Source organism: Meleagris gallopavo, chromosome 8 (genome assembly GCF_905368555.1).
Source record: "Meleagris gallopavo chromosome 8, MGAL_WU_HG_1.1, whole genome shotgun sequence".
Taxonomy (NCBI): Eukaryota; Metazoa; Chordata; class Aves; order Galliformes; family Phasianidae; genus Meleagris; species Meleagris gallopavo.
The window spans coordinates 9,470,732-9,488,984 of record NC_139411.1 but is presented as its reverse complement, the minus strand read 5'-3'; the positions used below and the strand labels follow the sequence as shown (position 1 = coordinate 9,488,984).

Sequence of the window (18,253 nt, the reverse complement as noted above, 5' to 3'; positions counted from 1 at the left end):
TGTGAAGATATTAATAAAATGTCCCATCTATGTTTAAATATTACCAGATTTTTGTCACAACAGTAACACAAGTGCATGGTTTTTTTGTTATGCAGTGACATAGCATTTCCCAGGATCAGAACTGGCATGCTTCAGGAAAAGTATGAAGAGGTGAGGTACAGACACTCTCAGGGGTGTGACTATTAGCTCTTCCGGATGCTAGCCAGGCATGATGCCACCTTAAAGCAGCCAAAGAGAAGGGAGAGGCAGGGTGATAATGGTCTGCCGTCATAGAGCCTCAGTGGCTCTGGTGGCTCACAGACGAGTATCTGTGTTGCATAGGCATGGCACTCAAAAACTAGAATGCACCAGGGAGTTTTTATGACATTCTATGAAATTATCACAAGACTCAGCTTTTTTTCAGAGACCAAAATAAGTGACAGTGATATTGGTGAAATGAATTTTAGACATTGCTCTCATCACTGAATTTGTCAAAATTTCTATGTTGTCTAACTAGATACTGAACAACCTAAGTGATTGGTCTCAAATGGCAGAACAAAGAACGTAAGAGCAACAAAAAGAAATAAATGAATGGGTGCTTCTTAGAGTGAAGCACACTAAATAATAGTTTTATTTATTTTGTAAAGTTGTTGAAAGCACAAGGGGCTTGGATTGAAAAGGATGACCTAGATAAGGAAATCACAGCAGGAGATCAAGAGGGAAGCTCTTCATAGAGGTGCAGACTGGAGTGTAGCATAGATAGAAGAATCTGCCTGCCCCAGAGCAGAGAAAGAAAGAAATCACAGGACTGACGTAAAGTTACATTGATAGATACGTAGCTGCAAATAATGGTGCTTTTCAATTTCCATTCTTCTACCATGCTGGTATAAAGGATTTAATTACTGCTATATCTTCTTATGCCGGCATTTATTTTCAATGTTATTTTAGCCACAGTTGCATTATTATTTTTCTGCCTAAGTCTGGGAAAGCAGAGAAATAATAGTTGGCCTTCTGTCCATTTAACTCGAAGGAAATGTCTGGATTCTTGCGCTGTTTCTGTTCAAGGTATTCTACTTCATTTGTGATAAATATTTCTTAAATGCTAGTGCTATTGAATTCAGAAGCCTCATCTACCTTAGGTTCATCCAAAAACTGGGTCACTAGTTATGCTTCCTGGAACAGGAGGTGGCTATTTTGATGGAACAGATGTCACTGACAGAGGACGTGCATCTTACATCAAATGTCATTGTTTACTGATGGACCGTGTAACCACATGAGTGCAAGTACCATATAATCCTGTTGTGCCATATAATCTATTGACTACAGTTGAAGGAATTGCTATGTCAAGGTTTTTCACAGAGCCTTACTTCACTGTAAAAAGACACTTCAGGAAGGAAACCTAATCCACCGGTATTCACTTTTCTAAATCAAGTCATTCCAGGAATGTTGTGTTCTTTGTCACTTACCTACAGATAACTCACTACTGTACAAAGAGGAGTGTTGCCTTTCCTCTGTGCATACCATTTTGCCATTGCTTTTCTTCTGCAGCACTCTAGTGCCAATTCTTGATGCTTCTTTGATCAGCTGGAACTGCAAATTGTTTATTATATAAATTGTATCTTATTATAACACTGCATACGGACTGACACCTCACTTTTGTATCTGTTCGTTTAATTATCCTATGTGAATGGACAGGTTCCGTTTTTGGTAATTATAGCTATATTTTCTTCCATACTTCTTGAGATAATTGCAAGTCTGGCCTCCCAGTCTATTTATATCCCCTTCCACATTACTGTCAAGTGCATTTGCTGAGGTGAGTACAGTGAATAACAGCAAGCAATTCAGCTTTGCTTGGAGGCAGAAGACTGTGATGGTGAAGCCTTTGAATATGAAGTTAGAGTGCAAGTTAAAGCAAGAATTAAGGGAATATTTTTGATAATTACTTTCCAGAGTGAAACTGCAGAGTAAAGGAAAAAAGAAAATAATGCCTGATAGTGATGTCTGTTAGTCATAAGAGTTAAGTTTAGACAGTGCACATGGATAAATGAAGTGACTGCAGACATACTGTTCATTGTGGCTTGGGGCAAGAATGATTAGAGAGAGAAGACTTAGGTCTTTCTCTCAATATTTTCTTTGGTGTTACAGCATTTAACAGATTCTAAGCTTTTTCTTGAGATTATACTTTTCAAGAGGCGTTTCTGTGAAGCTTTTTCCCTTCCATGACTTCGCTGAGATGCTCTCAACTGACTTCATTTGTATAGACACCAATTAAACTCCTAGTTAGACGCAGCTAGACTTCACAATGTAATTATTTATGGGCTATTCCTAGTTTTCTCATTGGATAGAACAATTGATTTAAGTGATCTAATAACAATCCATCACTACCTTGTGGGTATGTAATTGCTCATAAATACAGTACTTTGTGTCTCATCTTTGTTTTCATAGCCCTGGATGTGTTATAAACTTATCTAATACAGCTTTAGTGCTTGCAAATAGTAATATGTGTGGAAATAAATAGATCTTCCAAACAATAAATCAAATAATGGCATTCAGAGTGCAGCTCTGAACCCAATTGAAAAAAAAAAAAAAAGGGAAAGACAGGCCAATTTAAAAAAAAATAAAATTAATGAGCACCACAACTAAGAAATTAGAATTTCTCTCATAGAAGACAGAAAAAAGTTGGAAAACTTTGTAAAGGAGAAAATTTATACTGCTGCTGACCTGCAATTGGTTTACTGCAACTCCCTTGGGAGGAATTTTTTTTTCAATTTCTCATTGCAATACTTGGAACAGCCACAGGACCCATAGCAGGAGCAACTACAGGGTTCATCGTGAGGGCTGGAGACACAACAGGGTCTCATGTAGTGCTTGGAGCTGCTGCAGGACCTGTTGCATGAATTGGAGCTGCTGCAGGACCTATTGATGAAGTTGGAAGGTCCCTTGCATTGTCATCAGATCGAGAGGTATTTTTCTTTTCCTTGAGGATGCTGATTAATGTTGAACAGTACTTGGTAGCCATAGGTGAAGCCCCAGCATGCTGCAGTGATGTGTGCCTCTGTAGGATTGCTAGGCAACTGCAGATCTTCTCCAAATATTCGACTAGATCTTCAGGGTTCTGCAGTTGTTCAGAGGTGAAGTTCCAAAGTACAGGGGGTGTCCACTGCTCCAGCCACTTACCCACAACATCCCGTACTCCCTGTTATCCAGAAGTGTTCTGTCCCAGGGCAGATCTCTGGGTGGTATTCTTAAATAATTGTTAAATATTAAACTTAGCCTGAAAAACATTCACAATGCATAGCAATGGGAGCATGCTAGTTTAAAATCCCACACATATTCAGAATTCTCAAGAGCCACTCTAACTATCTCCTGAGCGCTAGGGGAAGAAGGAAAAGTGAAACGGAAGCTGAAAAACAGCTGGAAGGTGTCCACCCCTATATTCTCCATAGCCAGATTCCCCAAAGAGACAAATCGAAGAGTATAATTAGTAAAATTATCAATAATACAGTTTCTGTAGCCTAAAGATGACTGCAGTGCTGAATGCACACTAAACATTACTTTCACATTGGCTCTGTACAGCACTGCCTAGCTGTATCTACCAAAATACAGCATCATACCGGTCACTCTAAAGAAAATCATTCCATCCAGCTGAAACTAAGATAGTTGTGTGGGGAGGATTGTTTTTTTCCCTCTAAGCGTCTACTGTGGATCAATGTGCTAAGCTAATGTTCTTAAGCTACTGCATGGAGGTCTATATTGTCTGTAATAACTTAGTTTTAGCAACTAGACTAGAACCATAATATTCTGACAGATTAGGCAGGGATACTTCTGCACCTAGTGGAGGGTAGTTCTGAACTACATTTGTAGAAGGAAAAGGTCATTGATACAATGGCTCTGAAAGGGAACCAAGTGAATTATCAGCAAAAAAATTCTGGCAAGTTATATGGATGACAGTGAAACAGACTCCCAAAGCAAGGTGTATTTTCATACTTCAAATTTGACACACAAAATGCAAGGAAATCTAAAACTGGTAGGAAACCGTCTATTGACTAGGAAAGAAAAAACAAAGGGCTTTCATAGATTTTTTTTTTTGCGTCTCTTTAGCATCCGGAGCCAGGTAGTTAATCCGAGCAAAAAAATCAGTTATCACTGTTACTTACTCTGCACTCTCCTTTCCCTGGTTCTTTAGTTGTAGATAATAGTCACTTTTTGTACAGTTTCACTGTTAAGTCTGGATTTTTACCTTACAGGATTTCTTTGTATAGGTTCAGTATGCAGTGTAAGTATTCCTCTGTACTACTAAAGAGTAAAAGGTTAAAACAACCGTGAAAATTGCCTCAATGGGTTTTCCATGTCAAGTAAATACCTTTCTGTAGCAAAATAACATGCAAGATATCATCCTGTTCTGTGTTTTTTCTAGTTTTTTTTGTTTTGAGGTGTAGGTTGAGAATAAGGAACTATAATTTGTAAAGCATTCTTTTTTCCCCCCAAAGATCAAACAATAGTTTTTTGCAAAACACTGCATTTAATTAAGAGTTTAACAATTACTAGCCATGCTGTGTTGCCATCTTTGTCTTCTTTACTGATTTGTTTTTTACTGAATGTGTAAACACATACAATATTGTTTTAAGGGAAATGAGTTTGTTTTTTGTTTGTTTTTTTAAACTACAAATCTGTAACAAAAGCTGAAATGCAGAGCTGAATTTAGCATGGGTGCGTCCTTGATAAGTGTGAGGTAAAATAAATGTTGCTTTTTAGTTTAGTTGAAGTATTTCAGTGTTAAAGAAGTCTGCAGGTGGCTTCTTGAAAAATTGTTCAGAGGAATTTTACAGTTACACTGAGTTGTTCTGAAAACTATGTAGCATTTTTAGATATGCCATATCCAAGTTTTGAATGGTATTTGTTAGTTTTCATTGCATTCCTGTTCATAATTCTTTTATGCTTGCATACACCAGTTTCATAAAACAACCTGAGTTTCCTGACCAGACATTCACGAGTCTCAGAATTCATCACTCTGATAAACTTTTTTTTTCTATTTACTGGAAAATACTTTACTAGGTAATACCTAGCAGGAAACTGCTGGAAGGGAAAGGAACATAAATGTTGTATAACTGCAGGATAATTACAGCAAGCAGCACAAGCAGTCTCTGTACTAAACCTTCACCATTCCCATACAATTATCTATATGTGACATATTGGAACTGGGCTTAAAAATCCATGTTTTTAGGATTTAGCATGGATTGATTGCACTTGCTGGATGAAAATGTGTGACATTTTTCTGTTACTTTTGCATCCAGTTGAAGCCAAGCAGTGCAAATCTGTGGGACATGAAAACAAAACACTTGGAAGTGGGGATTTAATTAATGTTGCTTCTGTGTAGATCAGTGCTTTTGTTGTTTTTGTTTTTTAATTCAATTGAATCCTTCTGTGCCTAATCTGCATCACTATGATTTATTCTCAGTTTTGAATAATGTAATAAAATCTCTGTTTCATTTGAAGGGGTAGAGGACCATTGAAGAACACATCTGATGTAATTAATGCTGCAAAAATGATTTCAGAGTCAGGATCGAGGATGGATGTCCTTGCACGGCTGATTGCCAATCAGGTAGGTTATTTATGTAGCAATGTATTAACCTTAAAACTTAACCTATGCACAGAAGTTCCAACACCTGCGAAGGTCAGTCACAGAAATAGTTATGACATTACAATACAACATTGTAGTTCCTTCTTCACTTCCTCAGTTAAATTACTCAGAAAAAAAATGTGGCAAATCAGCTTAGATGTGGAAACTCAGGAGTGGCATAGTATTTCCAAGCAGTGTTAACAGGTGCTAGGTCACAGGACCATGCTTATGTTAGTTTTTCTTCTTTGTCTTCAAAATATTTGTTTTGCAGCATATTACATGTATTTTCCAGAATGTTTGCTTTCTGCTGTATCTAGATTCTCCTTCTGACATATTTTTCCTCCAGTATTGGCCTTTTCTTTGAGTTATGGACGTCAAATTGCTTTCAATCTAAATACTCTTCTCAATAGGTAGAATTCTGCCATCTGCATACCTGAAGTCTTGAGATGATTTTTTACCACTGAAAAGAAATATCTATCATCATAAAATGAAAAGTTCTACAGCTGTAAGAGTTACTTTATTTCCAATTAATTCTAAAAGCTTCTACTAGCTAAATAAGCTAAATAACAAAAACAGCAAAAAAAAAGAAACTTAAACAAAACAAAACACACACAGCAAAACAAAACGCACTCCGCCAGCCAAACACCAGAACAGGACCCATGTAAATGCATAGGCATGATCATCTTCCTGGCTAGAGTGGCAGCACTGTAGCGTAGTACATTAATACAAGCCACTCGTCTTATGTAGGTAAGGTCAGTAGGGCCTTACAGAACCAGGCCAGAGAACAATCCAGTGAAATTTCAGTATGCAGGTATTTAAGCCATTTATTTTCCTAGCCTTTGTGGCTGGCTTTTAGGTCCAGAGTAGCAGGGTATATTTGCTGTCTTCCAAATCCTCATGTACTTTCTCTCTACCCCTCACTTTTGATTTTTCACTTGCTTAATATCTATGAAGCAGCAACCATCTGCATTTTCTTTTTCTGTCACGCCTCTCTCTGAATTCCAGATAGAGATACCATAGAATTTTGGTCACTGGTCTATACAGTTATGATCTGAATTTCTGGAAAAAAAGAAGGAAGGTAAAACATCCCCATTTCTGATCTTGACAAGTGTTCTTCTAGCATGTCTCTTTTCAAATGAACTGGATCCTTCATCAATTCCTTTCATCAATTAAAAATTAAAATTCAAAACTGTAATCGTTACTGATGTATTGCAGAAAATTAAGTGGTATCAAATCTAGAGATGAGTGTCACAACCTTTCACTCCTTTCTCAATAGAAAATTCAGTCTTTCTTATAGAAATACTAATTACCTAAAATTTTATTTTTGTATTGTTACAATAACTCCTGACTAGAAATGTGAGAGCAAATTAGCCACGAATTAGTAGTGCTGATAACCAGTGTGCTGATAGTTCAGGTAAACATTAGTGCTGACAACCAATGTGTTTCCTTAGTTGCTGGGAAATTTGACTACATTTTAATTAACTCTTTTACTAAATTCACTCAGGTAATTTCTGATTGTCCTAAGTAAGAGTTTGCACATAGTTGATAAGCCTTGATTCACCTTACTCATCTCACGTGTACCTCAAATAGAGCAGTGAGTTTATATATAATGGTGAAAAAAAACACATGCATGAAGAATGCATGGACTTTTATCTTAAAACACATGCCTTACAGTCGGTATGATGTACAGTCATCAGTTTTCTCTTTTGAAGTAAATAATACAAATCCATCTTTACACGCAATTCTAAGTTACACATAATTTATTTTTTACTGAAAGAGAACGTGGCATATTTACTGAAAAAATAGGTTAATGCCACTGAGAAGGGTGTTCACAAAACTTGATCAAAACTCCTGTTCCAGCCTGGACACCAAATTCTTGAAGGGTTCCTTCAGTTTGAACCAAATTCATTGAACTAGGTAGTCAACAGAATGTAACATTTCTTCAAGAGAGCAGAGCAGAGGAAATATGGTAGAATAACAATTGTTAGTCTTCACAAATACCATGTAGATTGAAGAAAAACACAGTGAGAAAAATACTCTGTATGGTAAAGGGTGATTTTGCTTGTGAATAAAAATTAAAAGATTTCTAGTCATCAGAGAAATGCGAAAATCATATTATTCATCTGACAGTAGGAGTAAGAGCAAGATTCTACTTTTTACTAAGTCAGATGCCTATCTAGCTGTGATTGTAGTTATATTCACTACAGAAGTATCGAACTTACTGACAAAGACATCTGACTCAGTCCTATGTCTTTGAATCATGTTTAATGTTTAACTAATCTCTTATTTTACTGTATGTGCTTATTTACTTCTAATGCTTATGACATCTGCTGTTGAGCTTACCCTGCATCACTTCAATGATTCGTTATCATTTCTAATATTGTCATTTAGTTAGGCCACTTTAGTTTCATCTTCACAGTCATCCCAGGACTCAAGTATTACTCTTGACTATGCCTTTGCTTTTATCAGGACCATGGTAACATATGATGAACGTATTCAGTATTCAAAGAGACATGTGAGGAAGAAAAACAAAACTTGCTCTTTTTCCTCTATCTAGATTGAAACCTGGGAAAAAAAACTGAAAAAGCAATCTCTGCATAATGAAGAATCATTGTATCTCTTTTATACAACATGACATAAAACATTTCCAAATGAACGATTTTTGTTCATGCTCCATATAATTTCAGAGAATCAAAACTGATAACTGTGGAATTACATATTTTGTATATGTGAGGAAAAAAAACCAAAAACTGAAATTCTATTTGCAGTATTTTATCAAATGATCAGTCATAACAGCATCTCTGTTATGTTGTTCTTCGATTCTGATTTTTGTAACATTTTCATGTATTGGAAAGAAAGAGACTCTATATTTTAGAATCAGCAGAATTCAGTCCATATTCACAGCACTTAAAGATGACTTGGAATTAACAACTGCAAACATAATCACATTCAGCATCAACCTAGGCAAATTAATCACAGTATATTGCTGATAAATTTAAATAAGATTATTTCAAATTCATTGTCAAATTTGTGGCCTGAAATCCCAAAGATTAAGCTAGTACATTCTGTTCCTAGTGACATATGCTGCAGATTAAGGTCTTTACTACAAGACTCCTCAGTAATAATCGTTTCAGCAGCAGGAGGTGCTGGTACATTATGATCCCAATAAGAGGTATAATTTAAAATGCTGTTTATCAGAGTTACTATAAGGAGGAAATAGAGTAAGTAATCTTATGTCCCTTCAGATGGTAGAAACCCAATGTGGTACAGCATCAAATGGGCCTTAAATATATGCAAGCAGTCTGGACAGATCCTGTCCATGCAAGAGATCTCCCCAGTTTCCATTGTTGGAGCTATTGACAGGATTTTCCAACAACAACAACAAAAAACAAAACAAAACAAAACAAAAAACAACGAAAAAACCCCACAAACAAACAAAAAAACCAAAAACCAACAACCCACTACTTTTCTGATGTCAAACAAAAAAGATGGTATGTATAGAGGCCTGGCCAGAGGCTCAGCTTCTCTGTTTTGTCGATCTCTAACTCCTTAATATGCAGTGGTCTTCTACTCAGCACATCAATGCAACAAAACATTAATTACTTTAAAATTCTGGAAGTGTATCAATCAGTATGAAACAGAATCAGATAATCTCCTAATTAAGAAGTTTTCATGTACCTAGGAAAGTTGTCCTGAATTTAAAAAACTATATCACATTTTAGATGCTGATAGATGTACATAAGCTGACGATATGATAGATACTTTCACTCAGAGGGTGGTGATGCACTGGAACAGGTTGCCCAGAGAGGTTGTGAATGCCACATCCCTGGAGGCACTCAAGGTAAGGCTGGACGTAGCTCTGGGCAGCCTGGTCTAGTGGTTGGCAACCCTGCCCACAGCAGGGGTCCTTTTCAACCCAGGCCTCTCTATGATTCTATAATATTTTAAATAGCTGATATGAACTAAGCAGATGTGCCAACATGATCATCTAACTACAAGAGCAGCTCACCTGGAAACTAATAAATCATATGTAAGCAAATATGTAGAGTAGTGGCTCTGTGTATGATCGTGCCCAGAATTGCTCACCACGAAGACAGATTCAGATTCTAGGGAAATGCTGCTGACTCTGTTAGCAAATTGAGTGAAATCAAAATAAAGTAGGAACAATTTTGTTTATTGTCAGAATTCTCTTGGATGCAGTTGTTATTCTTTTTTTACAGAAAGCCTTTGTTACCATTTCACGAACTCTGATATATGCAGGATGCTCTGAAGTGATGCCTCCTGCTTATTTATGCGGAAGCTACAACACACACAAAAAGGATAACAGCAATACTTGATAGAGCAAATTGTCAGTTACAAAAAACTACTTTTTGACCTTGTCCCCACCATTAGCTATGCATTTTAACCAGCAATGATCCAGACCCTGCACGCGCTCACAAAAATCTGCACCAGTGGAGGTGATGCACTGTTACTGTTGCCACTGCTGGAAACGCAGCTGTCACTGTGTTCACATCCATTATAATGATAAATGATCACCAAGCATCAATATATGTCAGTGGGTGCTGTTTTTTCTACATGGAGGAATTCAGTGACCTCCCTTTGCTTCATATGCACTTCTATATCAGACACTATTTGGCAGACTGCCCCTCTGCTGCCATTTATTGCACAGCAAAAAAACGTAATGGACCACTGGTGGGGTGGTTCAACTGCTACATACCTCTGATGTTGTGAGCCAACAAAATAAAATGAAGACTTTTACTTTTGGAGCAGCACTTGTGTATCAAAAAGAAGCCTTCACTCTTTGCCAGAAATTCTAGCTAAGAACTTGTTTCTGTCTGCTAGGCATTGAACTGGTAGCCATCAATGGGCTGTGGAATGATTAATCTCAGTATTTTTAAATTATTTTCTGTTTCAGCTAAGTGTTTTGTCTCACTAGTAAGCAAGAGTTGTTTGTACCAGATGTTTCTGAGTAATACGCAGAGAGTTCCTTATGGAATACCCTCTTCACAGAGTACATTTCTTTCTAACATCTGTTTATGGTTGATTGGGATATGCTATAGTGTATGAGACTTTAATTTTCTTTATTGTACTTTATCTTTCCTAAGGTAACATAAAATGTTGTCTTTACTCCTAGAAATGCCTCCTTTCTCTTAAAGTTTTATGGGTAAAGTACATAAAAATGGGTGTAATGTGTAAGACCAAAGGTTCCTTTAGGTAAATAGTGAACATACATAGGACTCAGTAAGATGACAGCATGCATTTTATGATACTTACTTACCTGCACCAGGTAAAGTAAAGCTTTCCTTTAATAAAGTTGTATTTCAGTAAAGCTGTGGTTATCCCTCAGGTTTATGAAATGTATTTATGCTTTTTTCCAGCAATACCTTACACTTGTTTTTCTAAATGCTGCTGAGCGCTAGACCAGTATTTTGATTGAACTAGTTTAACCTCAAGGTCTCTGGGGAGGTTATGTCTTCCCTATCTTTGGTGCATACCGTCTTTGGCATTCCTAAAATGTTATGCATTTCTTCCCTAAGTGTATAAAAGGAAGATAGTAAATGTGACTAACTTGCAAATGTTATATAAGAGTATTATGTAAGAAATTAAAATAGCGTTGTCTCTGAGTTTCTATAATTGATGCTGTCACAACTTGAAATGGATGAGATACTGTATTAGCACCCTATCTTTCTATCTGCTGAGGTTTTCCAGTGGAGAGAAGTAAATCACAGAGCAATATAAAAACAAGCACCTTATTCTAGGAAACAGACCTTTAGTATAGTTGTGATGCTTAAAGAGGTTACAGCTGCATTTGGCCAGAAGGACAGATTTTTTTTATTACTTAGTGTAAGAAGTAAACAAGTATTCAAGTCTTCTCAACAATCACTGAGATGTGAATACTGGTAATGCTTCAAAAATGGAGCATGCTGAGAGGGTGTCGAAAAACTCTGTTCTGTTTTTCTTTTAAACTGTGGTGAAGTAAAGAGAACACTTTAATAGTGGATCTAGCCGAACACAAGGTAAGGACTGATATTTCATTCATAGTAATCAACAATTTTTCAGATTCATTTGCTATATTCTTTGCTGCCTCTTCTAACAGACCAAAACATGAACGTTTCGGTTTACTACTGCAGAGACATGAAGAATCATCGCACTTGAAATAAACACATCCCATTTTGAACAACTATCAGGTTTCTTCAGCAAAGACAGTCTTTTGTGTAAAGTTGTTACATAATTAATTTCTTGAATTAAGTACAATTATTGCTTTTTCAGGCTTTTAGCCCATTATAGGTTTATTTAAATCAGTACTGCCCCTGCAAGTATTTGTGGGAGCCCACAGAAGTGAAGGTGGAAAGATGATATATAATTTTTTTTAAGTACTGAAATCAGTGAATTAGCTGTAAGCTGTTGTTATTTTCCTATTCCCATTGAAAGAGCACATCTGACATTAAGCTGAATAAAATGGATAAAAAATTAAAGAAAGAAAAAAAAGCAGATTAATATTAGGAGATAAAGCGTAACTTTTATATATGTTAACATTCTTCTTGCATTTGTGTTTACATTTGTCATTTAATTATTACTTCTAGATACCTTAGAAATAAAGCCTCTTAGGAATAGAAGAACAGTTATTCTGTACGTTAAATAATTTGGTTAGCAGCGTTACTAAAGCAATCCCTGCAGCATAAAAGAAAAAGTGAGTACAAGGACGTTTGTATGAGTGATTTGAATACTCCTCAGTTAAGTAAGTATTTAATATGATGTCTGAAATGAAATGCATATGCTTTACTATTCTTTTCTTAATCCTCAGTGTCCAGATCAGTCATGTAAACAGGATTTGTTGGCTTACCTAGAACAGATCAAGCTGTACTCCCATCAGCTCAAAATCTGCAGTCAAGTTAAAGCAGAAATCCAGAATCTAGGTGGAGAGCTCATCATGTCTGCTGTAAGTAGAAAAATGGCATGAATTACAGTCAATACAAAATAAAATATCTTCACTTTACATTGTCCTTTCCTATGCTCATGATATGTTTTAAGAATCTAAAAAGAAAAGCATCCACAAGCAATTGCAATTCATGCTTCATTTTCTTACAGTCTCTGCCTAAAGTAAGTGTTAAAAAAAAAAATGGTAGAGAATAAAAGAAATTCAGATCTATGCATTTTAAGCTCCTGTGACAAAAAAATATGGCTTTGTTTTTTTCCTAGCATTTTTGGAGGAATGTTCAGTAGTAGCTAGAGATCTTTCTGTTCCGATTTAATTCCAAAAATGCAAATCCAATCATTTCCTGACTTATTGCTTTTTTTTGCCTAACATGCATTCCTGTGTATAAAGTGTTACAAAAACAACTGTACGGACAGTAACACATTCCCCTCACTTCATCAATTCACTCACAAATTCATTTGCCTTGGCTAAGGGGAGACTACTATTGCTAACACAGCAGTGTGAAAGACAAGTCTCATTCTGGACAGCCACATACAGCTATCATACCATAAAATGCAGAGTGTCTCGATCAGCTTATCTGCTCCAATCAGCTACTGGTGGTGATTATGTTGAGAAGCAGTATTTTTTGTATCTGAGAATTCGCTCTATCAAACAGCTTTATTATGGTACTTGCATCTGTTGTAGTTTTCCTGGAAATGACTAAGAGGCATTTTACCTTTGTTGTAAATACAGAGGTTGCTCCACATATAAGCAATAAATGTTAATCAATGAGTTTTAAATAAATAGTAACTATTTCTCAAGCGCTTTCTTCAAGCTATTCAGAATGGAGATGCTTTCACAATCGAAATTGTCAGCCTTATAATTAAATACAGTGTGGTATCTTTGAATAAAAAGCTACTAGCTAAGATGATTTATACCATATATATGTGCCTCTACCATTTCCTGGGAACGGTATCAAAACACAGTAAAGTAAAGGGGAAAGATAGCATTCATTACAAACATTTAAATTTTAAACAAATGTGAGTCCTGTGCTTAACATGGACTATGGCATCATTTAGCTATTTCAACAAAAACAAACAAACAAAAAACCCCAACACCTTCCCAAAGAATCAAAACACAGCCTACTTTCTTCCTGTTTGAGTACAATGGATGTATATGAATATATACCTTTTCAGTGCACAAGGGTGGCACACAGTGGCCTAAGATTGGACACAGTTGTAACAGACAAAGCAATCTTCTACAGCTGCATTTTAAGACAAGGAGACATAGTCACACACCCTGCACACATCAGTTCCTCTCCCTCTGTGATTTTAGCCCTATTCTGGAAGGATGACTCTGAGCCTTATCAGTTTGTATTCAAGAAACATGCCAAATGAGAAGGTGACAACCTCATTTTCAAATGTTTTAAGTAACACTGATGGCCAATTATACAATCAGTTCTTTTGCCAGTGTTGGCTTATAGCAAAATCCTTGCTCTTACACTTTGCTTTTATCAAGAGTACACAGCCCCCAAAGTAGGTTCTTCCCATCATAGTAGCAACTCTTCTGCATACGTCTTGCTAGACATCACCATCTAGAAGTGTGTCAGACCAGAATTGTGCCTCCGACTGAGCGCCACACAGTTGTTTGCTCACTCCCCCCTATTCCCAGTGGGACAGGGGAAAGAATTTAAAAAAAAAAAAACAACAAAAAACAACAAAGTAGAACTTATGGATTGAGATATTTACCAAGATAAAGTAAAGGAAAATAATTATGACTATAGGTATATAAAAATATGTAGCAAATGATGCACAAATAATTGTTCACCAACCCTGACTGATGCTTAGCAAACAGTAGAAGACAGATATCATCTCCCATCCCCTTCAAAACTTCTGCTTGATGTTCTATGGTATAGGATATCCCTTTGGCCAGCTTAAGGCAGCTGTTCATATTCTGTTCCCTCCTAGCTCCTTGTGCCCATCACTGAAAATTACCTTAGCTCTGTACAATGCTGCTTAGCAGCAGCTATAAACATCAGTGTGTTACAAGCATTGTTTTTCTCCTAGAACCAAAACATACCATCATACCAGGCACTTTGAAGAAAACAATTTCATCCAGCTGAAACTAAGACACAAGAGTTTGAGATTCACTGTGGGAGAGGGTTATGTCAGAATAAAATGCCCATACTCAGCACATGCGATAGGTCTGTGTCAGCCTTTCACACGACTGTACTGTGCAACACTGATACGTCAGCCTCAGTCCAGGCTGCCAAAGTCACTGGGACTAAGCAGAGAACTAAGAAAGAAGTGGCCCCAGCACTGTCTGCTTTCAGTCCCTACACACCGTGCAAGCCTTAGGAGAAGGGACCTATATGTTCAGTTTTTGTACTTCACTACAGAGCAGCACTGCAAAGATAACATAGTAGTTAAAACTGCCTTTTTTTTTTTTTTTATCCCCCCTACAGTCAGCCAATTTTCAGTTGGAATCAAGATATACTACTTTCTATTTCCAGAAATATTTATGGAAAATACCTTTAGTTTAACACTTGCTTGGCTACGTAGCATGTGTTGAATACAGTAATATGTGATACAGAGGTTTGTTTTACATTCTGCCTCTCAAGGTTCTCATTTGCAGGGAGAAAAAGAAAGAAAAAAAAAAAACAACCAGCCAGTCACCACAGTTTGTGTGCACTAGCTCACACTTATTAGCTTTAAAAATTCTGGTCATTCAGACTACATTCAGCAGCTACTAATTCAGCCACTTCATAGTATCCCTGCAGTGCTCAGAAGCACGTGAGAAAGCCTGGAATGTGATGGGAGCAGCTGGAGAATTTACCTAGTGCTGATGCAAAGAAAATAATAGGTAACATTTTTATAGCTCTTCTTTGAGGTGGTTTCATTACCTGTCAGTAGTAATTGCAGTGATACCCTGCAGACAAGAATCATGAATTCACACTTCTTAGACAAAGGCAAGCAACAAACATCTCAATAAGCCGTTACACTTCACCAGCACAGATTCCTATAAATCACTTTAATACTGAGCAATGAAACATGAATATAATGATCAAGCACACCAAGAGAAAACAAAGAAATTATGCTTTACTATATTAGTCTTAGGTTTTAACTGTTGTTTAATCCTGAGCATATTGTGATTAAAAGCAGACTGCTTTCCTAGACTAATATTTCTGTTTCTTATTACAGTTGGATAGTGTCACCTCCCTAATTCAGGCTGCCAAAAATTTAATGAATGCTGTGGTGCAGACAGTGAAGATGTCCTACATTGCATCCACAAAGATTATCAAGATCCAGAGTCCTACTGGCCCACGACATCCTGTTGTGATGTGGAGAATGAAAGCTCCAGAGAAGAAGCCCCTAATTAAAAGAGAGAAACCCGAAGAAATCTATGCTGCTGTCAGAAAAGGTTCTGCAAAGAAGAGAATCCATCCTCTTCAAGTCATGAGTGAATTCAGAGGCAGAGAAATAGTCTAATGTTCTGTCACTTTTTATGTTCCTCTCCTAAAATTCTGATGATTTTTCACTTTTTCCCCAATTTATTTAATAACCGTATATTAGTGTTTTGCTTTTTATAAATCTGTAACTTCACATTTGCTTAAATTACTTGAAAATGACATTGGATTATTTAACTGCACACATATGAAAAGTACTCGTTTTGCAGTGTCAAACTCTCCTGCCTTCATACTGGTAGGTTTCAGCAGAGCACTTCTGAGCAATACGCCATGGCACTGTGTCACAGCCAGTGAAAAGCAGAATGCAGGGTGCCAAACTCTGCTCAACGTCCTTCTGCATTTGCTAATCAAGTGTTCCTTCACCACTAATACTAAACTGCGTGTAGTTCAGGACATACAGAATTTTTAAGCATTGCGTTTGTTGGTACAGATACTTAATCAGGATCATTACACTGATCAAAACAGCTGGACTGCCTGATGCTAGCTGAGGGTCTGGGCCCTTAGCTTTAATCTAGATTGAAAGATCTGAAAACCAGCCACCTGCAAGGCCTATCAAAATAGGGACGGATATGTAAGCTTGAAATTTTTGATGAAACAGTGTTACAACAGTATGGATCTAAGAATGCAATAAAAAAGCAATGACTGCAATATAGAAATAATAGCTCTTTAAAAGGCTTTAATTAATTAACAGATGTTCTGCTTCCTAGTGTACTCACAAGCCCTACAACATCCTACTGATAGACTATTCTAATAACAATAGAAAATTTTCTAATCATAGATCAAAAGAACAAATATGGGATACATCATTATTCTGATATTGTGTGTAAAAAAATTACACGTACATCTTGAATCCAAACAATGTAATGACTTTGCTTATGACAGTTTAGTCTGAAAGGCAGGACTGTTCTGTCTAGCAACTTGTTAAATGACTATATTATATTTCAACATATGTAACAAAGTGCTTTTAGTCTCTGATTATTACCAGGCCTCTGTACAGTACCTTTGGGAAGAGTGGTTTTTCTATATGTGTTTCAATCCTAAATCCACTTGGATTGATTTTTTACAAGAAGCAAACTTGTCGTGCCTGCCCTGTCTCTGTTTTCCTAGACTTCACTCCTTACTCGTCTTTTCTTTGCAAGTAGATCCTTTTTGTGGTACGACTTTTGTATTATCTCAGGTAAAAGGGCTCTATCAAATGCCAGAGCATCAACCATTCAGGACAGTACAGCATTATAATTTCTAGGTTGTTGATTAACAAACCCCAACAAAACCTGTAGTGATCATTCATTAGAGATTTTAAACAACAGGATTCCACTTTCACCAAAATGACATTCTGTCAAATAGAACAAAATTAAGGAAGAGTTTGGAAAAAAAACTATATTTCACAACACAGATCTCCTCCAATATGGTTACATCAAGATCTTAGTCACATCTATAGGTTTTTGTTAGTCTCTTAAGAACACAGAGTGAGAAGCAGCAAACAGTTAAGTGCAGCAGGTAAAGGCAGTATAGCCAGTTATTCAATCTACTTTCAGTAGGTCTGCTGGCAGACTAATAAAAGCCGAGATAAAGATTTTGTGTGGTATATTGCACAGAAGAGTATACATTTTTGTTGCATCATAAAGCCAATATGTCCAAGTATTATCTCAGGTTCTTGCCAATTCCCTTAGACTACACAGTCCTCCAGCAATGCTGAGGTTCAAAAGGCAACAGTTAGTTAACAAGTTCTGTTTTGTTAGGAGTGTTACTCTTAAAGAATCCTCATGACTGTGGGACGCTTTTGGTATCAGTCATCTTGACATCTGATGTTTGCAACAAATGTCTTGTTTTCACATTAATAAAAAGCATGCACACCACTGAGGTGGCTTGTCTTTCAGTATTATGGGTTTTGTTTGGGTATGTGTCTCCTTACTAGTTTGGGTGTAGCAAATATCCTTGTTAAAAGCCAGGCTTGCTCATTCCTATAAGCAGGGAGTATACCTGCTTGTCCAGCATGTTGTGTGTGCTCTTATTAGCCTGCTTTACATTAGAGCTTTTCCTAGCACTCTTATCGCTAAAGCACAGTTTATTGCTTAATGCAGTGTACTTTTCTGCAATACCGGTCACTTTTCTTGTAGCCTGGCCATTCTCAATAACCAATTTAATCTCAGCTTTTGAGACCATTCCTATTACATGGAACTTCATTACTTCATTAAGGGAGAAAAAAAAGAAAAAAAAACAAAAAACAATCCACCTCTCAGAAAGAACAAAAATCAAAAGCCACAGCTGCCTT

The 18,253-nt window shown here is 36.8% G+C and overlaps 1 protein-coding gene across 5 annotated transcripts in view; it reads left to right on the top strand.

Moving 5' to 3' along the window:
* The window catches only part of CTNNA3 (catenin alpha 3), a 422,209-nt gene extending 404,372 nt beyond the window's left edge, over window positions 1–17,837 (top strand). For all 5 annotated transcript variants that reach the window (XM_031554365.2, XM_085230255.1, XM_085230251.1 and 2 more), the window contains 3 exons: window positions 5,476–5,581; window positions 12,405–12,539; window positions 15,716–17,837. In XM_031554365.2, coding sequence (XP_031410225.2) covers window positions 5,476–5,581; window positions 12,405–12,539; window positions 15,716–16,003 — 529 coding nt within the window. In that variant the 3' untranslated portion in view covers window positions 16,004–17,837. The remainder of the gene's footprint in view (window positions 1–5,475; window positions 5,582–12,404; window positions 12,540–15,715) is intronic.
* The last annotated feature ends 416 nt before the right edge of the window (window positions 17,838–18,253 follow it).